The 21856-nt window shown below is 44.3% G+C and overlaps 1 protein-coding gene across 3 annotated transcripts in view; it reads left to right on the top strand.

The window, feature by feature from the left end:
- LRRC20 (leucine rich repeat containing 20) overlaps positions 1-19450 on the top strand; it is an 83342-nt gene extending 63892 nt beyond the window's left edge. For 2 of the 3 annotated variants that reach the window (XM_081913222.1, XM_081913223.1), the window contains exon 5: positions 14481-19450. In XM_081913222.1, coding sequence (XP_081769348.1) covers positions 14481-14626 — 146 coding nt within the window. In that variant the 3' untranslated portion in view covers positions 14627-19450. Of the gene's footprint in view, positions 1-3567; positions 3686-14480 lie in introns of those variants that run through there. The other variant, XM_081913224.1, reaches the window with a different exon arrangement.
- The last annotated feature ends 2406 nt before the right edge of the window (positions 19451-21856 follow it).

The raw sequence follows: 21856 nt of genomic DNA, 5'->3' as shown, positions 1-21856 counted from the left end.
ACAAGTATGTGTCACCGTTGCGAGAGCACAGGCATTGATCTGCTCCTTAATTGTACATATTCTGACTTCTGTTGCGATGCTGTCATAACCTGAACACCAACGGAGCCCATTAAACAAGAAAAGAAAAATGTCAAAAGAGCTAATGTCTTCCATGCATCAAAGGCAGAAAACCGAGACAGAAACACAATGAAGCTCTGATAAACAAACGCAAGATAAGAAAGCAGTTGTGAAAATTCGATAGAAAGACTGTATTCAAAGCCCAGAATATATCCTCTATATCAGTGGGGGGGGAGAGATGTGGGGGCTCCCCTAGACATTGTGGACAGACTGCAGCTCCCATCTCCCTGACCGTTGAGCATGCTAGCAGGAGTAGAGATGGTGGGGACATCTGGGGAGCTACAGATTCCATATTTCAGCTATAGAAGCATAGAATTATAGAGGTGGAAGTGACCCCAAGGTTCATCTAATCCAGCCACCCTGTAATGATTGATTGCATTTTTACTTGTCTTTTCCACATGATTTTGCTTCTAAGATTTAGAATTGGGGATGCTGGGATAGATGTGGGGGACGGGAGGGAAAGAGCAAAGAAAGGGATGATTAGTATGTCTATAGGCATTGAGGGCAAAGAAGAACAGCAGTCAAAGAAACACTTTGGGGCACCACAGCCGAGATTCTAAAATTACCAAGTTCTGTACTAATGCCACGTTCCATGACAGAACAGCAGACCCATGGCTGTGTAAAATGCACACCACCTTGGGAATCCTATAGAAGATTACTATTTGGGGGAACCTAAATTGACTTTTGGAGCTTCTGCATTCTTCTTATTTCGTAATTGGCCAAAGTTTTTAACCATCTGCTTCCAGTAAGTAGTACCCAGTGTCTACCTGGTCTCCAGAGTAATGGGAGTACTTAGGTCACAAGTCTACTAACCAAGATGTTTGACATAGCCCATCTACAGTGACTCAGCAAAGTGAACTACTAGGGACAATTCTTCCCAGAGAATAGCATGGACTATATATCGGCTATTGTTAATTAAATTATGAGGGCATCCTTTTAATTAAAAGGTTTTCTTTCCAATCCTCTGAAACATTCTTGCTAAAGAAGAATACCTTTTGTACTTAGTCGAAACAGATCAAGGCAAACCATTCATGTGCTCTAAAGATAATGCCCTCCTTTGGACTAGGAAGCTTTGAGCTTGTACATGGCTGCAAGAAGATCAGAAGTTTTTGTTTCTGATTTCAGTTAAGCACTGTTGAGTGTTATTTCCAAACCCTAAATTGCGCTTAATCTTAACTGTAGTGTGTTTGAAACAGGCCAGCTTCATTATCCATGGTTTGAAGCTGGCTTGTTTCAAAACCACAGTTAAGATTAGCCACAGTTTGTTGGGTTTTGATGACATGACAAACTGTGGTTAATTAGAAACAGAAGCAAAAGCTTCCAAACTCCTTTTCATGGCTGTGCTAGTAGAAGGGAGGGAGGAGGGGCTTGTCTAAGCTTGTGTCCATCATGATAAACCATGACATCTGAACACAGGCATGGAGGACGACTTATTACAGCTTGTAAACTGACCAGCATGTTATTTGCTGGGTTCCCGGATAAGTGTGGCATTCCTGCTAAGTAAAAGTCGCTTTGTAAGTTTTTCAGTGGTACCTGCTGTGAATTGTGTTACAAAAGAGAATTTCTCCTTTCCACTCAGAAGCTGAACTAAAATGCAATTGCTGTTTAGCTGTAAAAATCAATCAATGTCTTGCTGGGGAACCATTCATGGGTCCTTTCATCCTTGGAGCTTCCCCCACTTGCCATTGCTTCATATTACCATTGCTGGTAATTGAAGATCTGACTATAAAGTGATACAGAAGCTTGCAGTGAGGATCTTACCACTGTTAAATAATAAAATAAGCCATTGAAATGACTTACTGGCTGATAATGGAAGGAAATCACTATTCAGTTTGTTGTGATTTATGAAGGCAAACATCTCCTGAAACTTTTGCCAAAAAGCAAGAAGGAAAAACTTGCTTTTATGCTACCTGATTACTAAGACTTTGAATGGCACAGACTGATTTTATTCCTACTTCTGCGTTCCCGTGCTAGAACTTACTCTGTGCTAGCGAATGGGAGAGAGATGGAGAGTAGAGAGGGAAGTCGCTTAAATTCATAATCCTCATTTCATCAGAGCACCTGGTCCTTGTATAACTGAAGTCCAGTTTGTCTACGATGCTGGTTGCATGCACTGCTACCAGAATCCCTTACCTGTGTAAGAGCTCTATGCCACAGGTGTCATGCTTTTAAAAAGTCCTACTGTCCTGGCCCTCACCAGATGAAGAACTCAAACACTCAATTCTGTTTCTGCCCAAGACTTTAATGAGTAAATCAGATCGGTATGTAGGAAAGAAACTAGTTGCAAGGTGTAGCAGGTACAAGAAAGGCATAGTTGCATGGTGAAGATGTGAAGAGATTGATGAGTGACGTGCCCCTTCCTTCCTTCCTTCCTTCCTTCCTTCCTTCCTTCCTCCCTTCCTCCCTTCCTCCCTTCCTCCCTTCCTTCCTTCCACCTCCTTTTAGAAGAGTAGGGCAGGCTGAGCAGCTGGAGTGTTGGGACTGGGCAAGCAAATGGGCCCTTCTTTACTCATAGGGTTGTGCCTATGGGGTTTGTGATCGAGGGAGTCAGGAGTTGGATTCAGGGAAGGGACCAAGTGGGTTGGCTGGCAGAGAGGTGTTTGGCCCATGTTAGCAGGCACTCCTAAGTCAGGAACCTCCTAGAGTACAGTTGCTGCCACTACTGGCTGTCAACTGGGAGTAAGCCAGATACTGTGCTGGCACTGATGCCACCTCCATAGGCTAGGACACAGAGGCACCAGAGTCTAGTGCTAACAAACCCCATCTACTATGACTTCAAGTCCATGTGGCTGGGCTGAAGTGGCAACAGTGAGCTGTCTGAGTTTAATTCTGTTTTGGATATTACTGTATTTTTTATGAGACAGTGCAGTGAGAGAGATACTGTAAATGCCAGGCATGAATCATCAGCACAGGCAGGGCCGGATTCAGGTTTGATGAGGCCCTAAGCTACTGAAGGTAATGGGGCCCTTTATATGTCCAGCTGTCCTTTGTCAACATCCAATTGTCGCTGTTTTTCCTGTTGAATATATGCTATATGGTAATTTATGGACCTAATAGGTATCTAATGCTATCTGAACATAACAAAATATGTATTTTATCAAAGTAATTGTTGAACTGAAATACAATTAAGAAGAAGTATATTAATGGTGGAATACAATTAAGAAGAAGTATATGAATAATGAAATGATTATTAAGCTCTAACTTAAAATGATTTTTATTCATAACAAACTTAATAGTGCAAACACATTGGCATTTGACAATAACGAAAGTTTTATTTTATTTGTTTTTATCTTCTATTTTGGAAAGGTACATCCAGGGGTTTTTTTCTTTAAATTTTCTGGGGCCCCCCAAGAGAGTGGGGCCCTAAGCTATAGCTTGTTTAGCTTAAATGTAAATCTGGCACTGATCAAATCAGAATTAGCTGCTTCAGCAACTCTGTTTTACCCTCAGAAAAAGAAGAATGTCCAGATCGTCTGGATTTGTTTGTGTCCTGTCCCAAAGAGATTATCATAATTGGAAATGCCACCAAAGGAAACCGAATGTGGCATTGACCTGAAAGTGAAGAATTGCGTACAGAAAAGAAGCAGCCCTAAATCGTATTGCAGAGGTGGACAGATCACAAACTACAAGGCACATTTCAGTGGCCTGAAAGCTCGTCATACAGAAACCTGAGAATTCAAAAATTCCATTTTAAAATTAGGTTTCTAGCCTTCATGGTTGCAGGAAATAAGCTTAAAACACAATAAACTTAAAACACAAGTCCACCAAACAGAAAACCTTCAGATATATTGTTTTCAGCTCTTGTGATTTCTAAGCTGAACTCTTGATTTAAGAAGGTTGACTTCCAAATCTCAGCATTCTAAAGCCAGCCATAGTTAAACGCCATGACTACGGTATTCACATATTCAAGAATAGCTGGGACAGGGTGAGGAATTGTAGTTTTCAAAATCCTAATTGGGTGTTCACTTACTTCCTGCAGGAGCCTTTTTGTGCTGCTTTGAAGTTTATTCTTGATTGCCTAGAAGAGCAGGTCCCTGCTGGACTTCACATGTACCGGTATATTCTTTCTCGGCACTTTGAACTGCTGCCATTAAGCAAGACCCTTTTGAATGGGTTTTTTAAAATAATAATAATAATAATAATAATAATAATAATAATAATAATAATAATAATAGCATTTGGGGGCAAAAGAAGTACGCGTACCAGCAGGCTCCATAAGGGTCCTTTCAAATGTTTGTTGTTGTTGTTTGAAAGAGGCTATGCACTTCTTCTGCATTTTGCTCCCACTTGCAGGAATCTGGCATCAGAAACATTATATTCAATCCCCAGACAATGAAAGGTTACTGTTGCTGAGAAAGTGGGGTGCAAATAGCCTTGTCATTGTGCAGCAGCTCATCATTTCTTCTTAAAAGAAAATTGATGGCCTACTCTAGTGAGGAAAGACAGACTGAAAAGAAATAACCACTCCTATATATAATTGCAATCCCAGTTCTCTGAATGCTTGTCCAAAATAATAATAATAATAATAATAATAATAATAATAATAATAATTGGCTCAGAGCGGCTAAAAATTGGCACTACCTCTGCAAAAGGGGTGTATCAGCCAGCTTGTGGGAACCAAGGGTTTTGAAAACGTACCCCCCCCAAAAAAAAAACTTCAGAAAAAAACACCTGGGGGTGGGGCTCTCAACACTTCCCATTGAAGACTGGTGGCCACTGATTGTTGACTCACTGTTGGGGTGGGGATGTAGGAAACCAGATGGGATAGGAAATGATAATGGAGTATCCTGAACAGCAACATGACACGCTGCAACATTTTGTTGCCAATCCCACTGGTTCCCTCTATTTCCCTCTATATTTTCAGACTGTGAGCGCCATTGCCTGTGTGGCCAGAATAGAACTGCTCCATGTTCAAGAGAGAGGTATCGGCAGCCCTTCCCACCACCAGGGTTTGCAGAAGGACAAAACCAATTTGTGGGGGCTGAGGAACCATATGGGAGGCAACCAAAAAGCAGCTGAACAAGGACTGAGCATGCTCAGTGGTCAGGGAATGCAGGCTGATAGGTATAAAGGGATAGAAAGGGGGGGGGGAGGGAGAGAGAGAGAGAGATGGAATGGAGTGGCCAGAATCTCAAAGAGCTTCATTCTGCAGTGCAGCCCTTTCCATTGCATGTACGTTTTAAATGAAAGGACCTTAACATGGATGGATATTGTCAAAGGAGGACCAACAATAGCCCTTTACTGTATTTTCCTAGTGCTTGGACTGCAGGCTCCTATGCGCAGAATCCTCTATATTCTCCAGCAGTGGATCAGAGCCATACTTGGACATGTGTGCTTTTGGTGTGTGCAAAAAAAGAGGCTTGTTTGAAACTTAAAATATGTTTGGAATCGCTAACTCTTGTCGAAACATTAGGTTTTCAAATGCTACCAAGCACGGCAACATTACATGCCATAAAAAGCCGGTACTTGGGGAACAGGTTGGCTGTGTTGCCTGTGATCCTGGCATCCCTAGAACTGTCTAAAGTTTTGTGGTGGTTGAGTCTCCTCCAAGAGTTTCAGAAACTTGGCTCTGGAATCCCTACCAACTGGCAGACACTGAAAGTAGCTGAACTTCCTGACTTTGGGCAGCTGAGTTTTTTTCTGCTTGTTAGCATCATGAAGCTGGTAGCCTCAGGCCCTTGTTGCAATGTAGGTATGTGATTCAAATTCCTTCATTAGGTAGGATTCGATTCTTTCTAACCCCCCCCCACTCCCCAAAAAAGTTTGTTGGCCTCAGGCAAGCCTGTCAGTCATTCTGCCATAGCTTAGAGGATGTAAGTGCAATATTTTGCAAAGGGCTGAAAAGGATTGCAAGGCAAATATCATTCGGGAAGTCAGAATCTATTGCAGTGTCTCAAAACCCATCAGAATTCATTTATGCCCTCTTGTGTGTGACCTCACCATTTAAGGGCCTTTAGCGGAGGATGCGGGTGGCGCTGTGGGTAAAACCTCAGCGCCTAGGACTTGCCGATCGTATGGTCGGCGGTTTGAATCCCCGCGGCGGGGTGAGCTCCCGTCGTTCGGTCCCAGCTCCTGCCCACCTAGCAGTTCGAAAGCACTCTTAAGTGCAAGTAGATAAATAGGTACCGCTTTATAGCAGGAAGGTAAACGGCGTTTCTGTGTGCTGCGCTGGTGCAGGCTCGCCAGAGCAGCTTCGTCATGCTGGCCACGTGACCCAGAAGTGTCTGCGGACAGCGCTGGCCCCCGGCCTCTTAAGTGAGATGGGCGCGCAACCTCAGAGTCGGTCACGACTGGCCCATACGGGCAGGGGTACCTTTACCTTTAGCGGAGGATGAACAGGCACAGAGAGACAGACCGACGAATGCCACAGGATGAATAAATAGTACATATCTGGGTTCAGTGCAGAAGGGGGTAATTGTATTATGTACAAACACACTTAAAGGCACCATGGCTTATTTAATTTTTAAAGAAAAACAGCCTTGGGAAGGGCAGTTTTTAGAAGAGAAATTGCCAGTGGGGGCAGGTACTTAGCCACTTAATCATTTTTCTCTTGTTGCCCTTTCTCCATTCCAGATTCCTTGCATCCCAAAGTTTTCTGTGCTACATTTTGAACCAAGGGTGGTTGGAGAGGCAATTTTGAACAAAGAAAAAGTGATAAGCGCCTTCTTCCCTGCACTGCTTCTTTGCTCAAAATTTTCCCCTCCCAAAGCTGTTTTTCTTTCCAAAAGGATGGCATTGATTCTCTGTTAAATGTATTTAAATCTTGTAAGTTTTGTTACAATCAAGCTGTGTCAATTACCATTTCAAATGAATAATCCAGACTGGCCAAAGTGGGGTGATCACCAGTGCTTATTTTTCTGGGAGGACTCAGGGGTACGGATATCCCTAAACATTTTGTGAATCTAAGTTTGGCCTCATTGAGGGGCAGTACTTAAATATGAGTAGGAAGAAGAAGAAGAAGAAGAGGAGGAGGAGGAGAAGGAGGAGGAGGAGTTTGGATTTGATATCCCGCTTTATCACTACCCGAAGGAGTCTCAAAGCGGCTAACAATCTTCTTTCCCTTCCTCCCCCACAAGAAACACTCTGTGAGGTGAGTGGGGCTGAGAGACTTCAGAGAAGTGTGACTGGCCCAAGGTCACCCAGCAGCTGCATGTGGAGGAGCGGAGACGCGAACCCGGTTCCCCAGATTACGAGACTACCGCTCTTAACCACTACACCACACTGGCTCTCGAGTAGGAAAATGAGCGTACCCCTAAACATTTTTAAAAGAAAAAAAAGCACTGGTGATCACCACACATTATCAGGTGTCTTGACAAACAAGGGACAAGCCACACTCTCAAATTTCTGTTGTAGACATCCTCTGTATGTGATGCATGTGTGATGTTTTGGGGTTGTCTTTAGCCAAGGGGCTGGGCAATTTCTAAAATCTTTAAAAGTTCTTGCACACCTTTATTCTGGGTCATCACCTCCTTGGAAGAGGGGGGAGGTAACTCTGTTGCAACAGGAAAATAAAGATCTTCATTGCTTTCCTTCTAATGGTTCCTGCCTCCATCCATTCTTCTCTGACTGATCCATGGACTTAAGGGACTTCTTGGGGAGTTGGGCCAAAAAAGCAAACTCCAATTTTTTTCTACAAGAAATCTAAAGCCAGCAATCCTGTATCTGTTTATTTTCTAATTCATTTTTGTAGTATTTTAAGTAAGAAAAACCTGAGGGGGGAGGATAGTGAAAGCACTTGGTTTTATCAAAGCAATGGTTGGTTTGCATGTGTTTGTTGTCCGAAAGCCCATGCCAAACTAGCATACAAAGTAAAGGGCATAATTTACTACAAGGAAAACGTGGGACTTAATCAATGACTGTTTATGCCACGTAGCCTATCTAGAGTGATCATCTACAGTGCCTATGAGTGCAGTCAAACTGACATGACCAGAATGAGACAAAAGCCTTGAGAGAGCATTTATGGATTTCTTCCTATACAAACAACTAGAAACACTTCCCAGCCCTCTCTGCCTTATTTTCGACTGTGGCATTGAAGAAACAACAAACCATCACCTGAGCTCTGTGCCTTAATGTGCAAATTTGTCCTTTGAAGGAGCAATGAAAGGCCTGTGAAGCCAGTCATCTGTCCCCTCACATACTTTTGGGTGCCTTCAAATTCTTTATTTTGCACTTGAAGACGAAGAAGAAAGAAGAAGAAGAAGGGCTCCAAGGTGCATTTCATTGTGTCAGCTTAGTTGTGTCAAGGTCAATGAGATGATAAAAGCACGTTTCAAAAGTTAGCCTTTGGACCTTACAGAACTGGCTCTTCTGAGAAGAGGGAGCAGGGATACTGGCTTCTTCCTTCAACCTCCCTGCAGGGCAGAGTCTCATTGGAGTTTGAGGAGGGCTGTGGGCAGCCAAGGCGGGAGGCAACAGAGGAGGCAACAGGGAACAAGCAGAGCCTGAACGAGAGGGTACAGTGTTGTCATCTAGAAGCAGGCACTGCCTCCACAGATGGGAGCCAAACCACCACCACCACCTCAGAGGAGCACACGGTTGTAATTACACTATTCCTACAAAGCGAGCAAGTCTCACGAGTGAAGCATCTTCTCTTTAGAAACTGGGTGTGGAAACTGTTGGGACATCTTGGTTACTTCCACCCAGACCTGAACACCTTGTATGCTTTCTGAACTCTTGAATCGTGACTCCTGAACTCCATGTCTGCTGCTAAGTCTGTAGCACTACTTTCCTGAATAAATATCTCTTCATTACAAGTAAGGTCCTTTGCCTGTGTGTGTTGAGCATGAGGCAGGAGAGTTGGAGGAGTATCCATGTGATGGACCACCAACGTCTCAGCAGACAGCCTTGTTTACACTTAGTAATTGTGCAGTCCTACTCACGTCTATTCTTTGCTGCCAAAGAGGCTTACTTCCAGGTGCATAGAGGACTGTAGCCTGCATCAGCTAATGGTATTTCCCCATGTGCCTTAACTGTGCTTAAATTCAGATCTCATTGTTAGAATACTGGGAGATAGCAGAAGCGGTAAGAAATTAGCAAGTCTAAATAGATATCTGAGTACATCCAGAGGCTATATCTTCCTATATACATAAAAATGTAAGGCTGTTATCACACAGCCCCCCGCCCCTGGAGGCAAACCTGTGCAGAGTGCCCTGGGCCTCAGAGGCACACTTAGGGATCCGCAGAGTCTTCGTACTTACGTAACAGACCTCAGCAACTCAGCATTTTGGCTAATCTACTTTATTTACATTATAAACACACACGGAGCACTGCAACATGGCTCCCTCTCTCTCTAGCATCAGACAGCAAAGAGAAAAAATCAAAGGACAATAGTCTCACTTCACAAAACACAGCAACACAAACATCCTGTCTCCATCACTTCCCACTCTGTGGAGTCAAAATATACACCGTCATGTGAAAGACAACAATCCCATGACTGCAATCACAGAGCAGGAATTCTAACAGTGATGGACCACCAACTTCTCAGCAGACGGCCTTGTTTACGCTTAGTAATTCTACAATCCTACTCATGTCTATTCTTTTTGCCAAAGAGGCTTACTTCCAGGTAGGTGCATAGAGGACTGTAGCTTGCATCAGTCAATGGTCTTTCCCCTAGTGCCTTAACTGTGTTTAAATTCAGAACTCATTGTTAGAATACTGGGAGATAGCAGAAGCGGTAAGAAATTAGCAAGTCTAAATAGATATCGGAGTACAGCCAGGGCTATATCTTCCTATATACATAAAAATGTAAGGCTGTTATCACACAGCCCCCCGCCCCTGGAGGCAACCTGTGCAGAGGGCCCCGGGCCTCAGAGGACTAAGCAAGCCAGGGATACCTGCTAGGGACCAGCTGCTTTTTTTCTTTGAAACAAGCTCTGCATGGGTCTGCCTGGAGGATTTGTAGTGCCTCATCACAATCCTGGATTTATGCATGAAGTTTGTGGGGTGGGGTGGGGAGAGCAAAAGAGAAGGCAGCTTTTAAAATGGCGGCTTTACCCAACTAAAGAGGATTGGCAATTTAAATTGACAGAATATGCACAACTTGCAGATTTCGCATATAGAATAAGAGAGCAAGAAGAACATACGTTTAAAGAAGATTGGAAAGCATTTATTAAGTATATGGAAAATAACTGTGTGCAGCTGAAAACGCTGACAGCATTAAGATAAATTCAACAGAGCAAATAATTCTCGACAGATGCAATAGTGGAAAACCGATTGGAATGGTTATTGTAAAATATGCAGGGATGTAAGATATGCAAAATGAACCATGGAAATAGAAGAAGGGAAGTCATTGGATATTTTAAAGTACCATATATATACTCGAAATGCTGAAAAAGCCCCCCTCAGCTTATACTTGAATGAGGCAGGCAGTGGCAGCGGAGGGAGCCCTTTTCCTGCCCCTGGTCCCACCGCCGCATCTCGCAAGGGCAGTCACAGGAGCCGTGGTTGGGAGAGGTATTGCGCTGCTCCTTCCTCCTCCTCCGCCTTTGCTGCTGTCAGCGGTGGAGGAACGAGCAGCCTGAAAGCAACCCATTTGGGCTGCTTGTTCTTCCTCCGACGCTGCCGCCACCACCAGGTTTGTGGTGTGGTGAACCGGCTTATACTCGTGTCAATAAGTTTTCCCAGTTTTTTGTGCTAAAATTAGGTGCCTCGGCTTATATTCGGGTCAGCTTATACTCGAGTATATATGGTATGTAAAATGTTTATTTGAAATTGTAAAACAGAAAATTTAATAATAATAATATAATAATAATTATTATTATTATAACAATTATTATTATAATAAAAATTATAAAAAATAAACAGCAGAGGTGTTTTAAACAGCAGAGGTTTGGATAAAGGAAAATGAAAGTGAAAAGGTGGGGCCATTTTAAACAATGGCAGAGGTGTGAGTAGAATGCGCATGGATGACACTGAGGGGGCATGAGTCACAGCTTGAAACAAAGTTTGAGTACTGTGAGAAGTGAGCTGGGAAAAACTTCAAACATCCCATAGTACCTTCCCACAATCATGCATTTCACTCCTGGTACCATGTGTTGCCTTCATCATGACGTTCTAGGTTCTATGTTGTATTTTAGAAGTGATGCTTTGTTAAGGAGCAAACACCTGTGAACGTATAGCATCCTCCACCAGCTGAACCAAACCTTCTCTAACTGGGCAAGCTACACCTGACAGGTTCACTCTTTAAGAGATTCGCAGTCACCTTGCAGATACAGGAGGGTATATCAACATGGGGCGTGTCTGTGCGTGTGTGCAGAGGGGGCTGCAGAATAGGAGAGAGGATCAGGCATGGAAATAAGGGTGGTCTCTTGCAAGGGAGAGTTGAAGAAAGTGAGGAGGTGGGTGGAGGGTGGGCAGGGGTGCCAGGGTGCAGTGAGGAGGGTGGGCAGGGGTGCCAGGGGTGTAGAAGGATGGGAGTTGGGTTGAAGATGAAAGCAGGGGCATGGGAGGATCTGGAGAAGAGGAGGGGATGCCAGCTACATAGCTGAATGAAAGGTGTCAAGGGTGCTTAGTAGTTATGAGAGAAGGAAGATGCAGGAAGTTATCATGGGGACAATTTGTGTGTTGGATTATTTTGATTGTTGTTAGCCGCCCTGAGCCCAGCTTCGGCTGGGGAGGGCGGGATATAAATAAAATTTATTATTATTATTATTAAGGTCGAGGTGTTGCACAAAAGGAGGGGGAGAAGCATGCTGGATTTACGTATAAGCTAAACAAGCTGTAGCTTGGGGCCCCACTCTCTTGGGGGCCCCCCCAAAAAATAAAGGAAAAAACCTGGATGTACATTTCCAAAATATAAGATAAAAAACAAATAAAATAAAACCTACATACAGCAGCAGTGGCAAATGGCTTTAGATACCTATTAGGTCCATAAATGACCATATAGCATATATTCAACACGAAAAACAGCAACGATTGGTTGTTGACAAAGGACAGCTGGACATATAAAGGGCCCCATTACCTTCAGTAGCTTAGGGCCTCATCAAACCTGAATCCAGCCCTGGACGTGGGCATAGGGGTGATGGTGAAAAATGGCTGCAGAATAAAAGAGAAGCGGCTGCAGATATGGGGGTGGGAAAGCGAAACCAGAACTTAGCAGTTGCATGAAAGGGGAAACTCTAATGACCAAGAGTTGGTGAGTGGAGCAAGCAGGGGCACAGCTTGTGGGTGGGTGTATCTGATATCATTCTGAGCGAAAATGTGGGGGAGAAGCTTTAAACATGCATATGGGGGGGTTATTAAATGTAAAACGAAAAGCAGTCCTCCGGATGTTTTTCATTGGAGGCAGGTAGGTATTTGCAGGAAGCTGACAGCAACCCACTCATTATAGCACATATTTTTTTTCTCTCAGTGATGTTGAACTATTTCCTTCACTTGCCAGACTGAGTCTGCTTTCCAGCAGCAGATTTATTTCACAGCAGAGGGCTTTGCATCCCACAGTGCTAGAGTCACATTAGCCAGTTTACTTGGTTAGTTACTTTTATTTGTTTACTTCTTGCCAGGCTGTCAATGCAAGTACAGACAGCAGGCTCTTTCCTTTAAATATGGACGCTGCAGAAATTGTATAGTAGCAAAAACTGGCTAGATGAGCTTCGGGTAGAGACGCCTTGGTTGAAAAAGACTTATGAAATACTGGAATCGGTAATATACTGGGTGAGGACCAATAAACTGAAGCTGAATTTATTTATTTAATCAGATTTATACATGGCTTGATTGTAACAACCACCACCACCACCACCCTTAAAGTGGTTTACTAAATCTTCACAAGGCAGATGCTTTGGACTGGTGGTTCGCAGGTCTGGGAATTGGATAGATGCCCTGTTCTGGATGAGGCTGCATTTTTCTCGAATGAATAGGTACATAGCATGGAGGTACTTCTTCTTCTTTTTTAATTTTAATTTTTATTGGAAATTTTATTTACAACATAACACAAACCCCCACCCCACCCCCAATACAGAAATACAATAAGCATAACATACAACAATACAAACAACCAAATAAAAGACTTCCTTTATCCTGTATCTGGCCTCCTTATTTACTTCTTATAAGCTGTTTCCTTTATGAATAATTATTAAGTTTTTTCTAATTATAACTTAAATATCCACAAAGTCTCCTGCAGACATTAATCGAAACAAGTCCAGGTATGTATTTTAGGGAACTGTTTTGTGAAGTATTCTCTGCATGTTCCCCATGCTTTTTGAAACTCTTGTCTAGTGTCATCTCTAATTACCTCTGTTATTCTAGCCAGTTCAATATACTCTAACAGTTGGTCTTGCCATTCCTTTTTCGTTGGCACAGTTTCTTTTTTCCAGTTTTTAGCAGTTAGGATCCTTGCCGCTCCTGTGGCATAGAGGAATATTTTCTGATCTTCTCTTGCTATACCTGTGTCCCTAGTAGAAAAGCTTCTGTATTTTTCATAAAGTTATACTTAGACATTTTTTTAAGCTCTTCATATACTATATTCCAGAAGCTTTTGATTTTTTCACAGGTCCACCAAACATGTATAAGTGTCCCCTCTGTTTTACCACACCTAGCATGGAGGTACTTCTAGATCTACCTTTGTCACTAAAGTGGCATCAGTGGTAGAGAAGGCTTATTTCTAGCTCCAGCTGGCATGCCAGCTACAGTCATTTGTGAAGGAAGAGATAGAGCCTTGCCACAGTACAGGTCTGGACTAAAGGTGGAGCCCAGATTTGAAAACCTTGAAGACTACAGTGTTTCAGACAGGAGCCTTCGTTAGCCCTGGTTGGAGGCGCCGGGGAACGAACTTGCAAATCCTGTGTTGTACCACCAAGCTGTAGCCCTTTTTGCCAATTAGTACATCTCTCTGCTGGGACGCAGGCGGCTCTGTGGGTTAAACCCACTAGGACTTGCTGATCAGAAGGTCGGCGGTTCGAATCCCCGCGATGGGGTGAGCTCCTGTTGCTCGGTCCCTGCTCCTGCCAACCTAGCAGTTCGAAAGCACGTCAAAGTGCAAGTAGATAAATAGGTACCACTCTGGTGTGCTGCTCTGGTTTGCCAGAAGCGGCTTAGTCATGCTGGCCACATGACCCGGACGCTGTACGCCGGCTCCCTCGGCCAATAAAGCGAGATGAGTGCCGCAACCCCAGAGTCGGTCACGACTGGACCTAATGGTCAGGGGTCCCTTTACCTTTACCTTACATCTCTCTGCTCCGTTTAAATAAATCAATATTGTGAATACATGCCTCATTTTCACAGCATTTGGCTGACCAAGTGTCCAATCGTATTTGTGTTTCTTTTATGGTGATTTAATGGAGGAGATCCGCTATTCATGTCTAACATGCTGGTGGCTGGCATTCAGGCTCGGGTGTTACTGATGTCATCCCTCTTTTTCCTTGCTACAGATGTGCCTGTCGAGAAGCTGGCCACCATGGAGTCTCTGCAGAGTGTGAACCTCAAGTCAAACCCTGTCAATGACGAGATCCGAGTGATCGCCAGGCCTCTGATCAAGTTTGACCTCCTGACATCTCCAGCTGCCCCCAGAGTCTGACACGCGATGGACTTTTGGGCATGTAGTCATAGTCAGGCATGGCTGTAAAGGAAAAGAGGAGGCAGTGTTTGCTGAGCTAAGATGCTTTCCTAAGGCTGCGCTGCTCCTGCATGTGTTAGGTTTCCTGGGCTTCCAAAGGAGCAGGAAGCATGATGTTCCTGCCAAATCACAGTGGTCCTTGCTGAACCAAAACTCTGCTAAACTGTGAATAGACTGAAAGCACATCGTGCCTGCACAGAAAAAATGGCTCTCTTTCTCAGCTTTCCTAGGACATACAACAGTCTCTCCAGTCCTGGACTGACAAAGGTGTGAACAGAATACCTTAAGGGTGGAGAACGTGTGGCCCTCTGGATATTGCTAGTCTACAAGTCCCATTGTCCCTGACCATTGGATAAGGTTGATGGCAACTGCAGCCCAACCTGTTTTTAAAAACAGTTTCACAGCGTTTTTTTATACGAGTCTAGATTCCACCTTGCTGACCTGTGCAACGTGAAAACAACAGATTCAACAACGTGAAAACTCTTGGGTGCTGTATTCCTTCTGCATCCCATTCTCTCTCTCTCTCTCTCTCTCTCTCTCTCTCTCTCTCTCTCTCTCTCTCTCTCTCATACACACAGTATGCTGAAGGGGTTTAATGTTGAGCTGTGAGTGGCTGAGTACCCCTTTGCTTATACCTTAAGCATGGGGAAAGGCTTGCTATGTGCTTGTCAGTGGAAAACTACCAGATTCATCCTTCCTCCACTTTTTGTTTGTTTGGTTTTGAAAGAGCCCTTTAAAATGCTGCATGTGCTCAGTTTCTGGTTTTGATTAGTTGGAGCATAGTGGCTTGACCTTAGGTTGCAGCTTGGGATTCCTTTGTTTTCTTTCTCAGCGCTATAGCCATGGGATTTTATTGGAAATTATTTTCCTCTACTGCAACCCCACCCCCACCCCTGCCGCAGGCTATTGTTCCCCTCTCCCTTTCAGCGTGTGATTGACAGACTTCCTGCTTTGGCAAATAAACGGCCTGATCCTCTGAAATCCAATCCACCACACAATACAAGCTTCGTAGCAATAGATGAAGAAATACTTTGCAGCACTGGGATGGCTTTGGGATTTGAAAGGCGGGAGAAACGGCTGCATCTCTACCCTGAGTAGTTTTCTCTAAGTCCACACGTGTGCCCACCTGTTTACTGAGATGATGGCTGGGGATGGAAGGCTTAAACCTCCCCTCCCTTCATGCTTATAGTGCTAGGCAGTAACAATCAATCCACCCTCCTCGCTGCACCTGTTTGCAGTCTCAAAAAACATGATTCACTGTTGCATGGTTAACATAATGTGCTGTTAACTTTCCCCTGAGTTAGCTTCGGAGCAATGTCATATTAGGGACCCCTGACCATTAGGTCCAGTCGTGACCAACTCTGGGGTTGCAGCGCTCATCTCGCTTTATTGGCCGAGGGGGCCGGCGTACAGCTTCCGGGTCATGTGGCCAGCATGACTAAGCTGCTTCTGGCGAACCAGAGCAGCGCAGGGAAAAGCAGTTTACCTTCCTGCTGGAGCGGTGCCTATTTATCTACTTGCACTTTGACGTGCTTTTGAACTGCTAGGTTGGCAGGAGCAGGGACCGAGCAACGGGAGCTCACCCCGTTGTGGGGATTCGAATCGCCGACCTTCTGATCGGCAAGTCCCAGGCTCTATGGTTTAACCCACAGCACCACACGCGTCCCTTTTAATGTCATATTACAAATGGCCAAATGGACAAGGATGGGGGAGGCATTCGCTCCGTTTGCATTTTCATGCAGCCCTATCCAATCCATACTTTCTGAAAATGAGAAAGCAGGAGAAACTGACAGATCGGTCCGTCCCTAAAATGGGGATAGTAGTAGTAGTATTTATTTCTTTATTATACCTTGCCCATCCAACTGGATTGCCCCAGCCATTTTGGGAGGCTTCCAAGTAAAACACAGCATCAAACATTAAGTGCTTCCCGAAACAGGACTGCATAGCTGTCAACTTTTCCCTTATCTTGCGAGGAATCCTATTTGGAATAAGGGAATTTCCCTTAAAAAAAGGAAAACATTGACAGCTATCGGACTGCCTTCATATTTCTATAAGTTGATTAACTCTTTGACATCTGTTGGGAGGGCTTTCAACAGGGCAGGTGTGACTACCGAAAAGGGCTTCTGCCTGGTCCCCTGTAATTTCACTTCGCGCAGTGAGGAAAGCGCAAGAAAGCCCTCAGAGCTGGACCTCATTGTCCGGGCTGAACGATGGGGGTGGAGACGCTCCTTCAGCTATATAGAGCTGAAGGTGTGCCCCTCACAGTGCTCCTTAAGCCTGCATGCTTTCCTACTCCCCCTCCAACTTTCCCAATACAGTGGTACCTCAGGTTACATATGCTTCAGGTTACATACGCTTCAGGTTACAGACTCCGCTAACCCAGAAATATTACCTCAGGTTAAGAACTTTGCTTCAGGATGAGAACAGAAATCGTGCTCCAGCAGCACAGCGGCAGCAGGAGGCCTCATTAGCTAAAGTGGTGCTTCAGGTTAAGAACAGTTTCAGGTTAAGTACAGACCTCCGGAACAAATTAAGTACTTAACTTGAGGTACCACTGTACTCCTTAATTGAAACAATACTATATACTTCTAAAATAATAGTGATAATGCAGATAGATAAAGAGGGAGGCATCAGAGAAGGAAAAGCTTCAGCAGAGATTGGGGCACAGCTATAAGGAGAAGTGCAAAAACTCTAATCTTTCATCAGATAAACTGCTTCGATGTTTGCAGTTGGGGGATGTACATAATTGTATCTCTCAGTGCTGCATCTGTTATCTTGGCTTCATGGAGGCTGACTGCCGCTTTGCTTGCTTTTCAGATCAGATAACCAAGACTGTTTTGACTGTGCCATGTTAGAGATGATAGAGGAAGCATTAACATTACATTAGTTCAGTTCTGGGAAAGAACGGCCTGCTTTAGAGAGGAGCTCACGGCTACTGCTCCACTTCCCTGTTTTGCAGGAGGGTTCTTCATGTGTACCTTTGCTTCCTCAGGGACAGTGGGGAGGAATCTCAGGTCTGGAAGGCCAAATCTATCCAGCGCTCAGGAAGCTCCCCAAGCTACAACATCTCTCCCCCTGATTTTTACTGACTCTGCTCCACACTCTCCTCGAGGGCTTTTACCTGGCTCAACTGGGTCCTTGAACTGCTGCAATTTTGCCTGCCTGGAGGTATAGAGAGAAACCTCTGGCTTTTGCAAGGTTGGATTGTAGCCTGCTGTACAAAGGAAAGAATCACATCTGTGGCTCTGCCCACATCTGGCTCTGAGCTTCACACACGGGCCTGTGGTCTCTACAGGGTTGCCCTCAAGGCAATGCAACCCTTGGGCTCTCCCTGTTGAAGGTCCTTCATCAGTTTTGTTGCTGCCGGAGAAGAAAGGTTAATTGTCTATTGTTTTTTCTGGTTGTTTCCCATTTCGGAGGTTTTTCTCTAGGACAATAACAAACAAATTGGGATCAGGGGGCCAAATGAAGTACTGTAAACACTGAGGTGATAAGGAAGATTTATTAAAGGTAAAGGACCCCTGGACGGTTAAGTCCAGTCATAGGCGACTATGGGGTTGCAGCGCTCATTTCATTTGCAGGCCGAGGGAGCCAGAGTTTGTCCACAGACAGTTTTCCAGGTCATGACCAAACCGCTTCTGGCACAAGGGGACACCGTGATGGAAACCAGAGCGCATGGAAATGCCGTTTATCTTCCCGCCACAGTGGTACCTATTTATCTACTTGCACTGGCGTGCTTTCGAACACACACAAACGTATAAAAATAGGATTACTGAAAGCACACAAATATTCTCATGAACAACAAAGTGCTGTGCAGCACTTGACTAGCAATTTTCATCTCGGCATAAGCTTTTGTGGGCAGAAGTCCAGTTAATCAGCCGCATCCAGGGTGATCCTCAATTGTCACATTTATCTTTGTGTGAAGTATCCCACTGCCACCCCCTGAATTTGTTCTTAGAGGCTCCCCCAACCTTCTTGAGCAGATTTGGGGACAGCGATGGGGGGAAGGGGGGTCCTCTTGCCCTTAGTACAATCCTTGCGCTAGTGCAAAAGTTTGTTGAATACTGCCCATTATCTGTGACAGTTCAGTTAATGTTTAAATATATACCCTTTACAGCAGCAGTAATTTGTGACTACTGATACTGCTGAGGTTCTAGTGTTATTTAATGCCTGCAGTGGAAAAGGAAAACCATTGTCCCCATTCAGACACAAATGAACAGAATTGAACTTCAAAAAATGCATATATTCTCTGGAGTGACTTTTCAGAGACAGTGCAGTATGCTAGCCCTATACAGACATTCGGACTCTTACCACACAGTGCAGAATTGGGATCTCACTGGGCCACCTCAGATTTGTGTGCTGAAGATACTATATTTGCACTGGGTCCTGTGTTCAAGGGTGCCTAATGAGCAAATGCTTCATTCCTACCATTTATAGGACTTGATTTTGCGTAACACCCTTTGCCCAAGTGGAGTCTATGAGTGTTTCATACTATACGTGCAACCCCTGGGCAAAACGTTTGCTGCAACATGAAAATAACCCCAATCTTCCACAGCATAGTGATTTTAAACATCTGCAGGAAACAACTGGTTTTCCACTTCCCACCATCAATAGTCTTTAGTTTATTGAGGGTTTAAAAAAAAAAAAATATTTACGCCAAGAGTTTTAACAGTGTGCCATTGATTTTGTCAGCTTTCTGTAATTGTTATTTATTGTTTGCAAAAGAAACTGCATAAACTAGGCACTGTACATAAACCGAAATAAAGCCACAAAACCAGAAACAAATGCCAGGGTCATTTCCTGTTTGGTTAGCATTCATCCCGATTGGCTAGCACAAAGTTTGCAGGGAGATTATTCAAGGTCTATAGTTTACTGAGCATTATTTGGCTTTATTTGTGGAGAGGTTTACGCTATCAGGTCAAGCAATTGTCACCCCACTCTTTGGTTCTGAATTTCCACCCATTAAAATTTGACTGTAAGGAGTTTTGCTCTTGAGTGCTTCCGTGCTTTAGAAAATGAGTATGTTGGAGATGCACTTCAAGTTTAAATTGCACCCTCTGCAATTATGGGGCGGCATCTGGAATGAATGAACCTCTATTAACTCCCATATCTACTGCAAAGGTCAGTTTTACAGGGTGAAGAACAGCTGAGGGGCAGCAGTGTAATAATAAACATCTTTTAGGTTAGTTTTCCACCGTCCTTGCATTTTCAGAATCACCGCTCACTTCTCAGCCATTCTACCGCTTGTAATGTGTGGCCAATGCAAAAAAAATTATGTATTAAGAACACGGCAAGTAACGCCAGGCCAAACTATATTCTTCAGTAAGTATATTTGGTGTGGAAATATATTGGAAGTATATTTGGTATGGGGTGTGCAAACTCCCAAAATCCCCACTCCCAAAATGTTTCAAACTTTTCTTGAGGATTAACAACCACTCTCCAATTGCTGATCGGGCTTAAACCATTTGGTGAATGAGATGGCATTGCTGCACCATGCGGACAACACAAGTGGGCTCTGAGAGAGTGTCAGAGCTTCCTTCTCTCACTCTGAATTGGCTGTGGTGATGTCACAAAGCTCATTCAGAGTGAGGGAGTGGAGCATTGCCGTCACTCAGAGTGGGTGAGGGATCTGTGCTGCAAGCACTGCTTCCCTTTCTGCAGACCCTTCCCACTGAGAAATTGGCAAAAAGGGAGGCGGTGCCTTTCTTGGCGGGTGATGGGCTCAGGCCTCCCTAAGTTAACCCCCAATTGGATGCAGAGTCCTCAGACAGCAGGTTCAGTCCCTGAGCCAACAGCACCAGCCTTTCCTCATCTCCCGCGCTCCTGTCCGTATGCAGGCAACAACCTTTACCCCAAACTCTACTCTTATCACAGAGGGAACATAACTCTGCAGAAATACTGAAAGTTTTTGGGGAAATTATTCTTCCTAGGCTAGACAAAGCCCTGCAAAAGGTCATTAATCAGCAGTCGTACTAGGCTGCTCACAACTGGCATTTCAAAAGCAAACTAGTTAAATGTCAAGTTAACCAGCAAGAAATCCACTATAGAATTTCCCATAGTGCGTGTTTTTTTGTTTTTTGTACTGGGAAAAACACAGCTACATGCCTGATGGACGTACAGTATTCCTCTGCATTTCAGCTGCCTAGTACACCTCTTGGTCTTTCAACTGATGACTTGCAGTTCACAAGCTTACCTAAGGTGGGTCACACCTGTGGCGAAATGGCCATCTTTTGGAGAAGGGGTGGGGCTGAGACTGGAGAGTTAGGACCAAAGTAGTTGTGACATTGGCCATGTTGCTTGTCCTTCATGCCAATGGAAGCCGCCTTCTTCTTGCAAGAATGAGGTGGGTGGAGGGTGGGATTCTGATCAAAACTGAAGCAGCAAGAACAAAGGATTAACTGAGCTATCCTGCATTTGCAGGAGGGCATCTGAACATTCATCTGCAAGCCGCTCAAGAGACAAGACGTCTCATCATCACCATCATCATCATCATCATCATCATTAACCACCACAATAAGGGCCTAGGCCAGTTACAGCATAAAATCATAGAACTGTAGAATTAGAAGGGGATTCAAGGGTCATCTTTTGCCCAACGTGTGTCCATGACCTTGAGATTAAGAGCCTCATGCACTACCAACTGAGCTATCCTTGGGGTTAAGAGTCTCATGCCCTCCCAACGCAATGTAACATTAAAAACCAGTGGAAACCATTTACCATCAGAAGAATAGGGTGGGCCCTAAAAATAAGCACAGTGGTACCTCAGGTTACAGACGCTTCAGGTTACAGACTCCGCTAACCCAGAAATAGAACCTCGGGTTAAGAACTTTGCTTCAGGATGAGAACAGAAATCGTGCAGTGGCGGTGCAGCGGCAGCAGGAGGCGCCATTAGCTAAAGTGGTGCTTCAGGTTAAGAACAGTTTCAGGTTAAGAACAGACCTCCGGAACAAATTAAGTTCTTAACCCGAGGTACCACTGTATCTGAGTTATCAAAGACTTGGGTAAAGGGTGTGTCTTCAGCCGATGTCAAAAGCTATATTATTATTAATTATTATTCCATTTTCAGTGAAGATACCAGGCGCGCTTCTCTGGGGAGAGAAAACCACAATTCAGGTGCTGCCACAAAGAATGCCCTCTTCTGGGATGCCCCCTGTCAACCTTACTGAAAGCAGAGTGACGTTTGCCTTTAGCAGC

The sequence above is a fragment of the Podarcis melisellensis genome, assembly GCF_964234715.1.
Source record: "Podarcis melisellensis genome assembly, chromosome: 5".
Taxonomy (NCBI): Eukaryota; Metazoa; Chordata; class Lepidosauria; order Squamata; family Lacertidae; genus Podarcis; species Podarcis melisellensis.
Note: the sequence above shows the minus strand (reverse complement) of the source record. Positions and strands in the feature narration are given on the sequence as shown.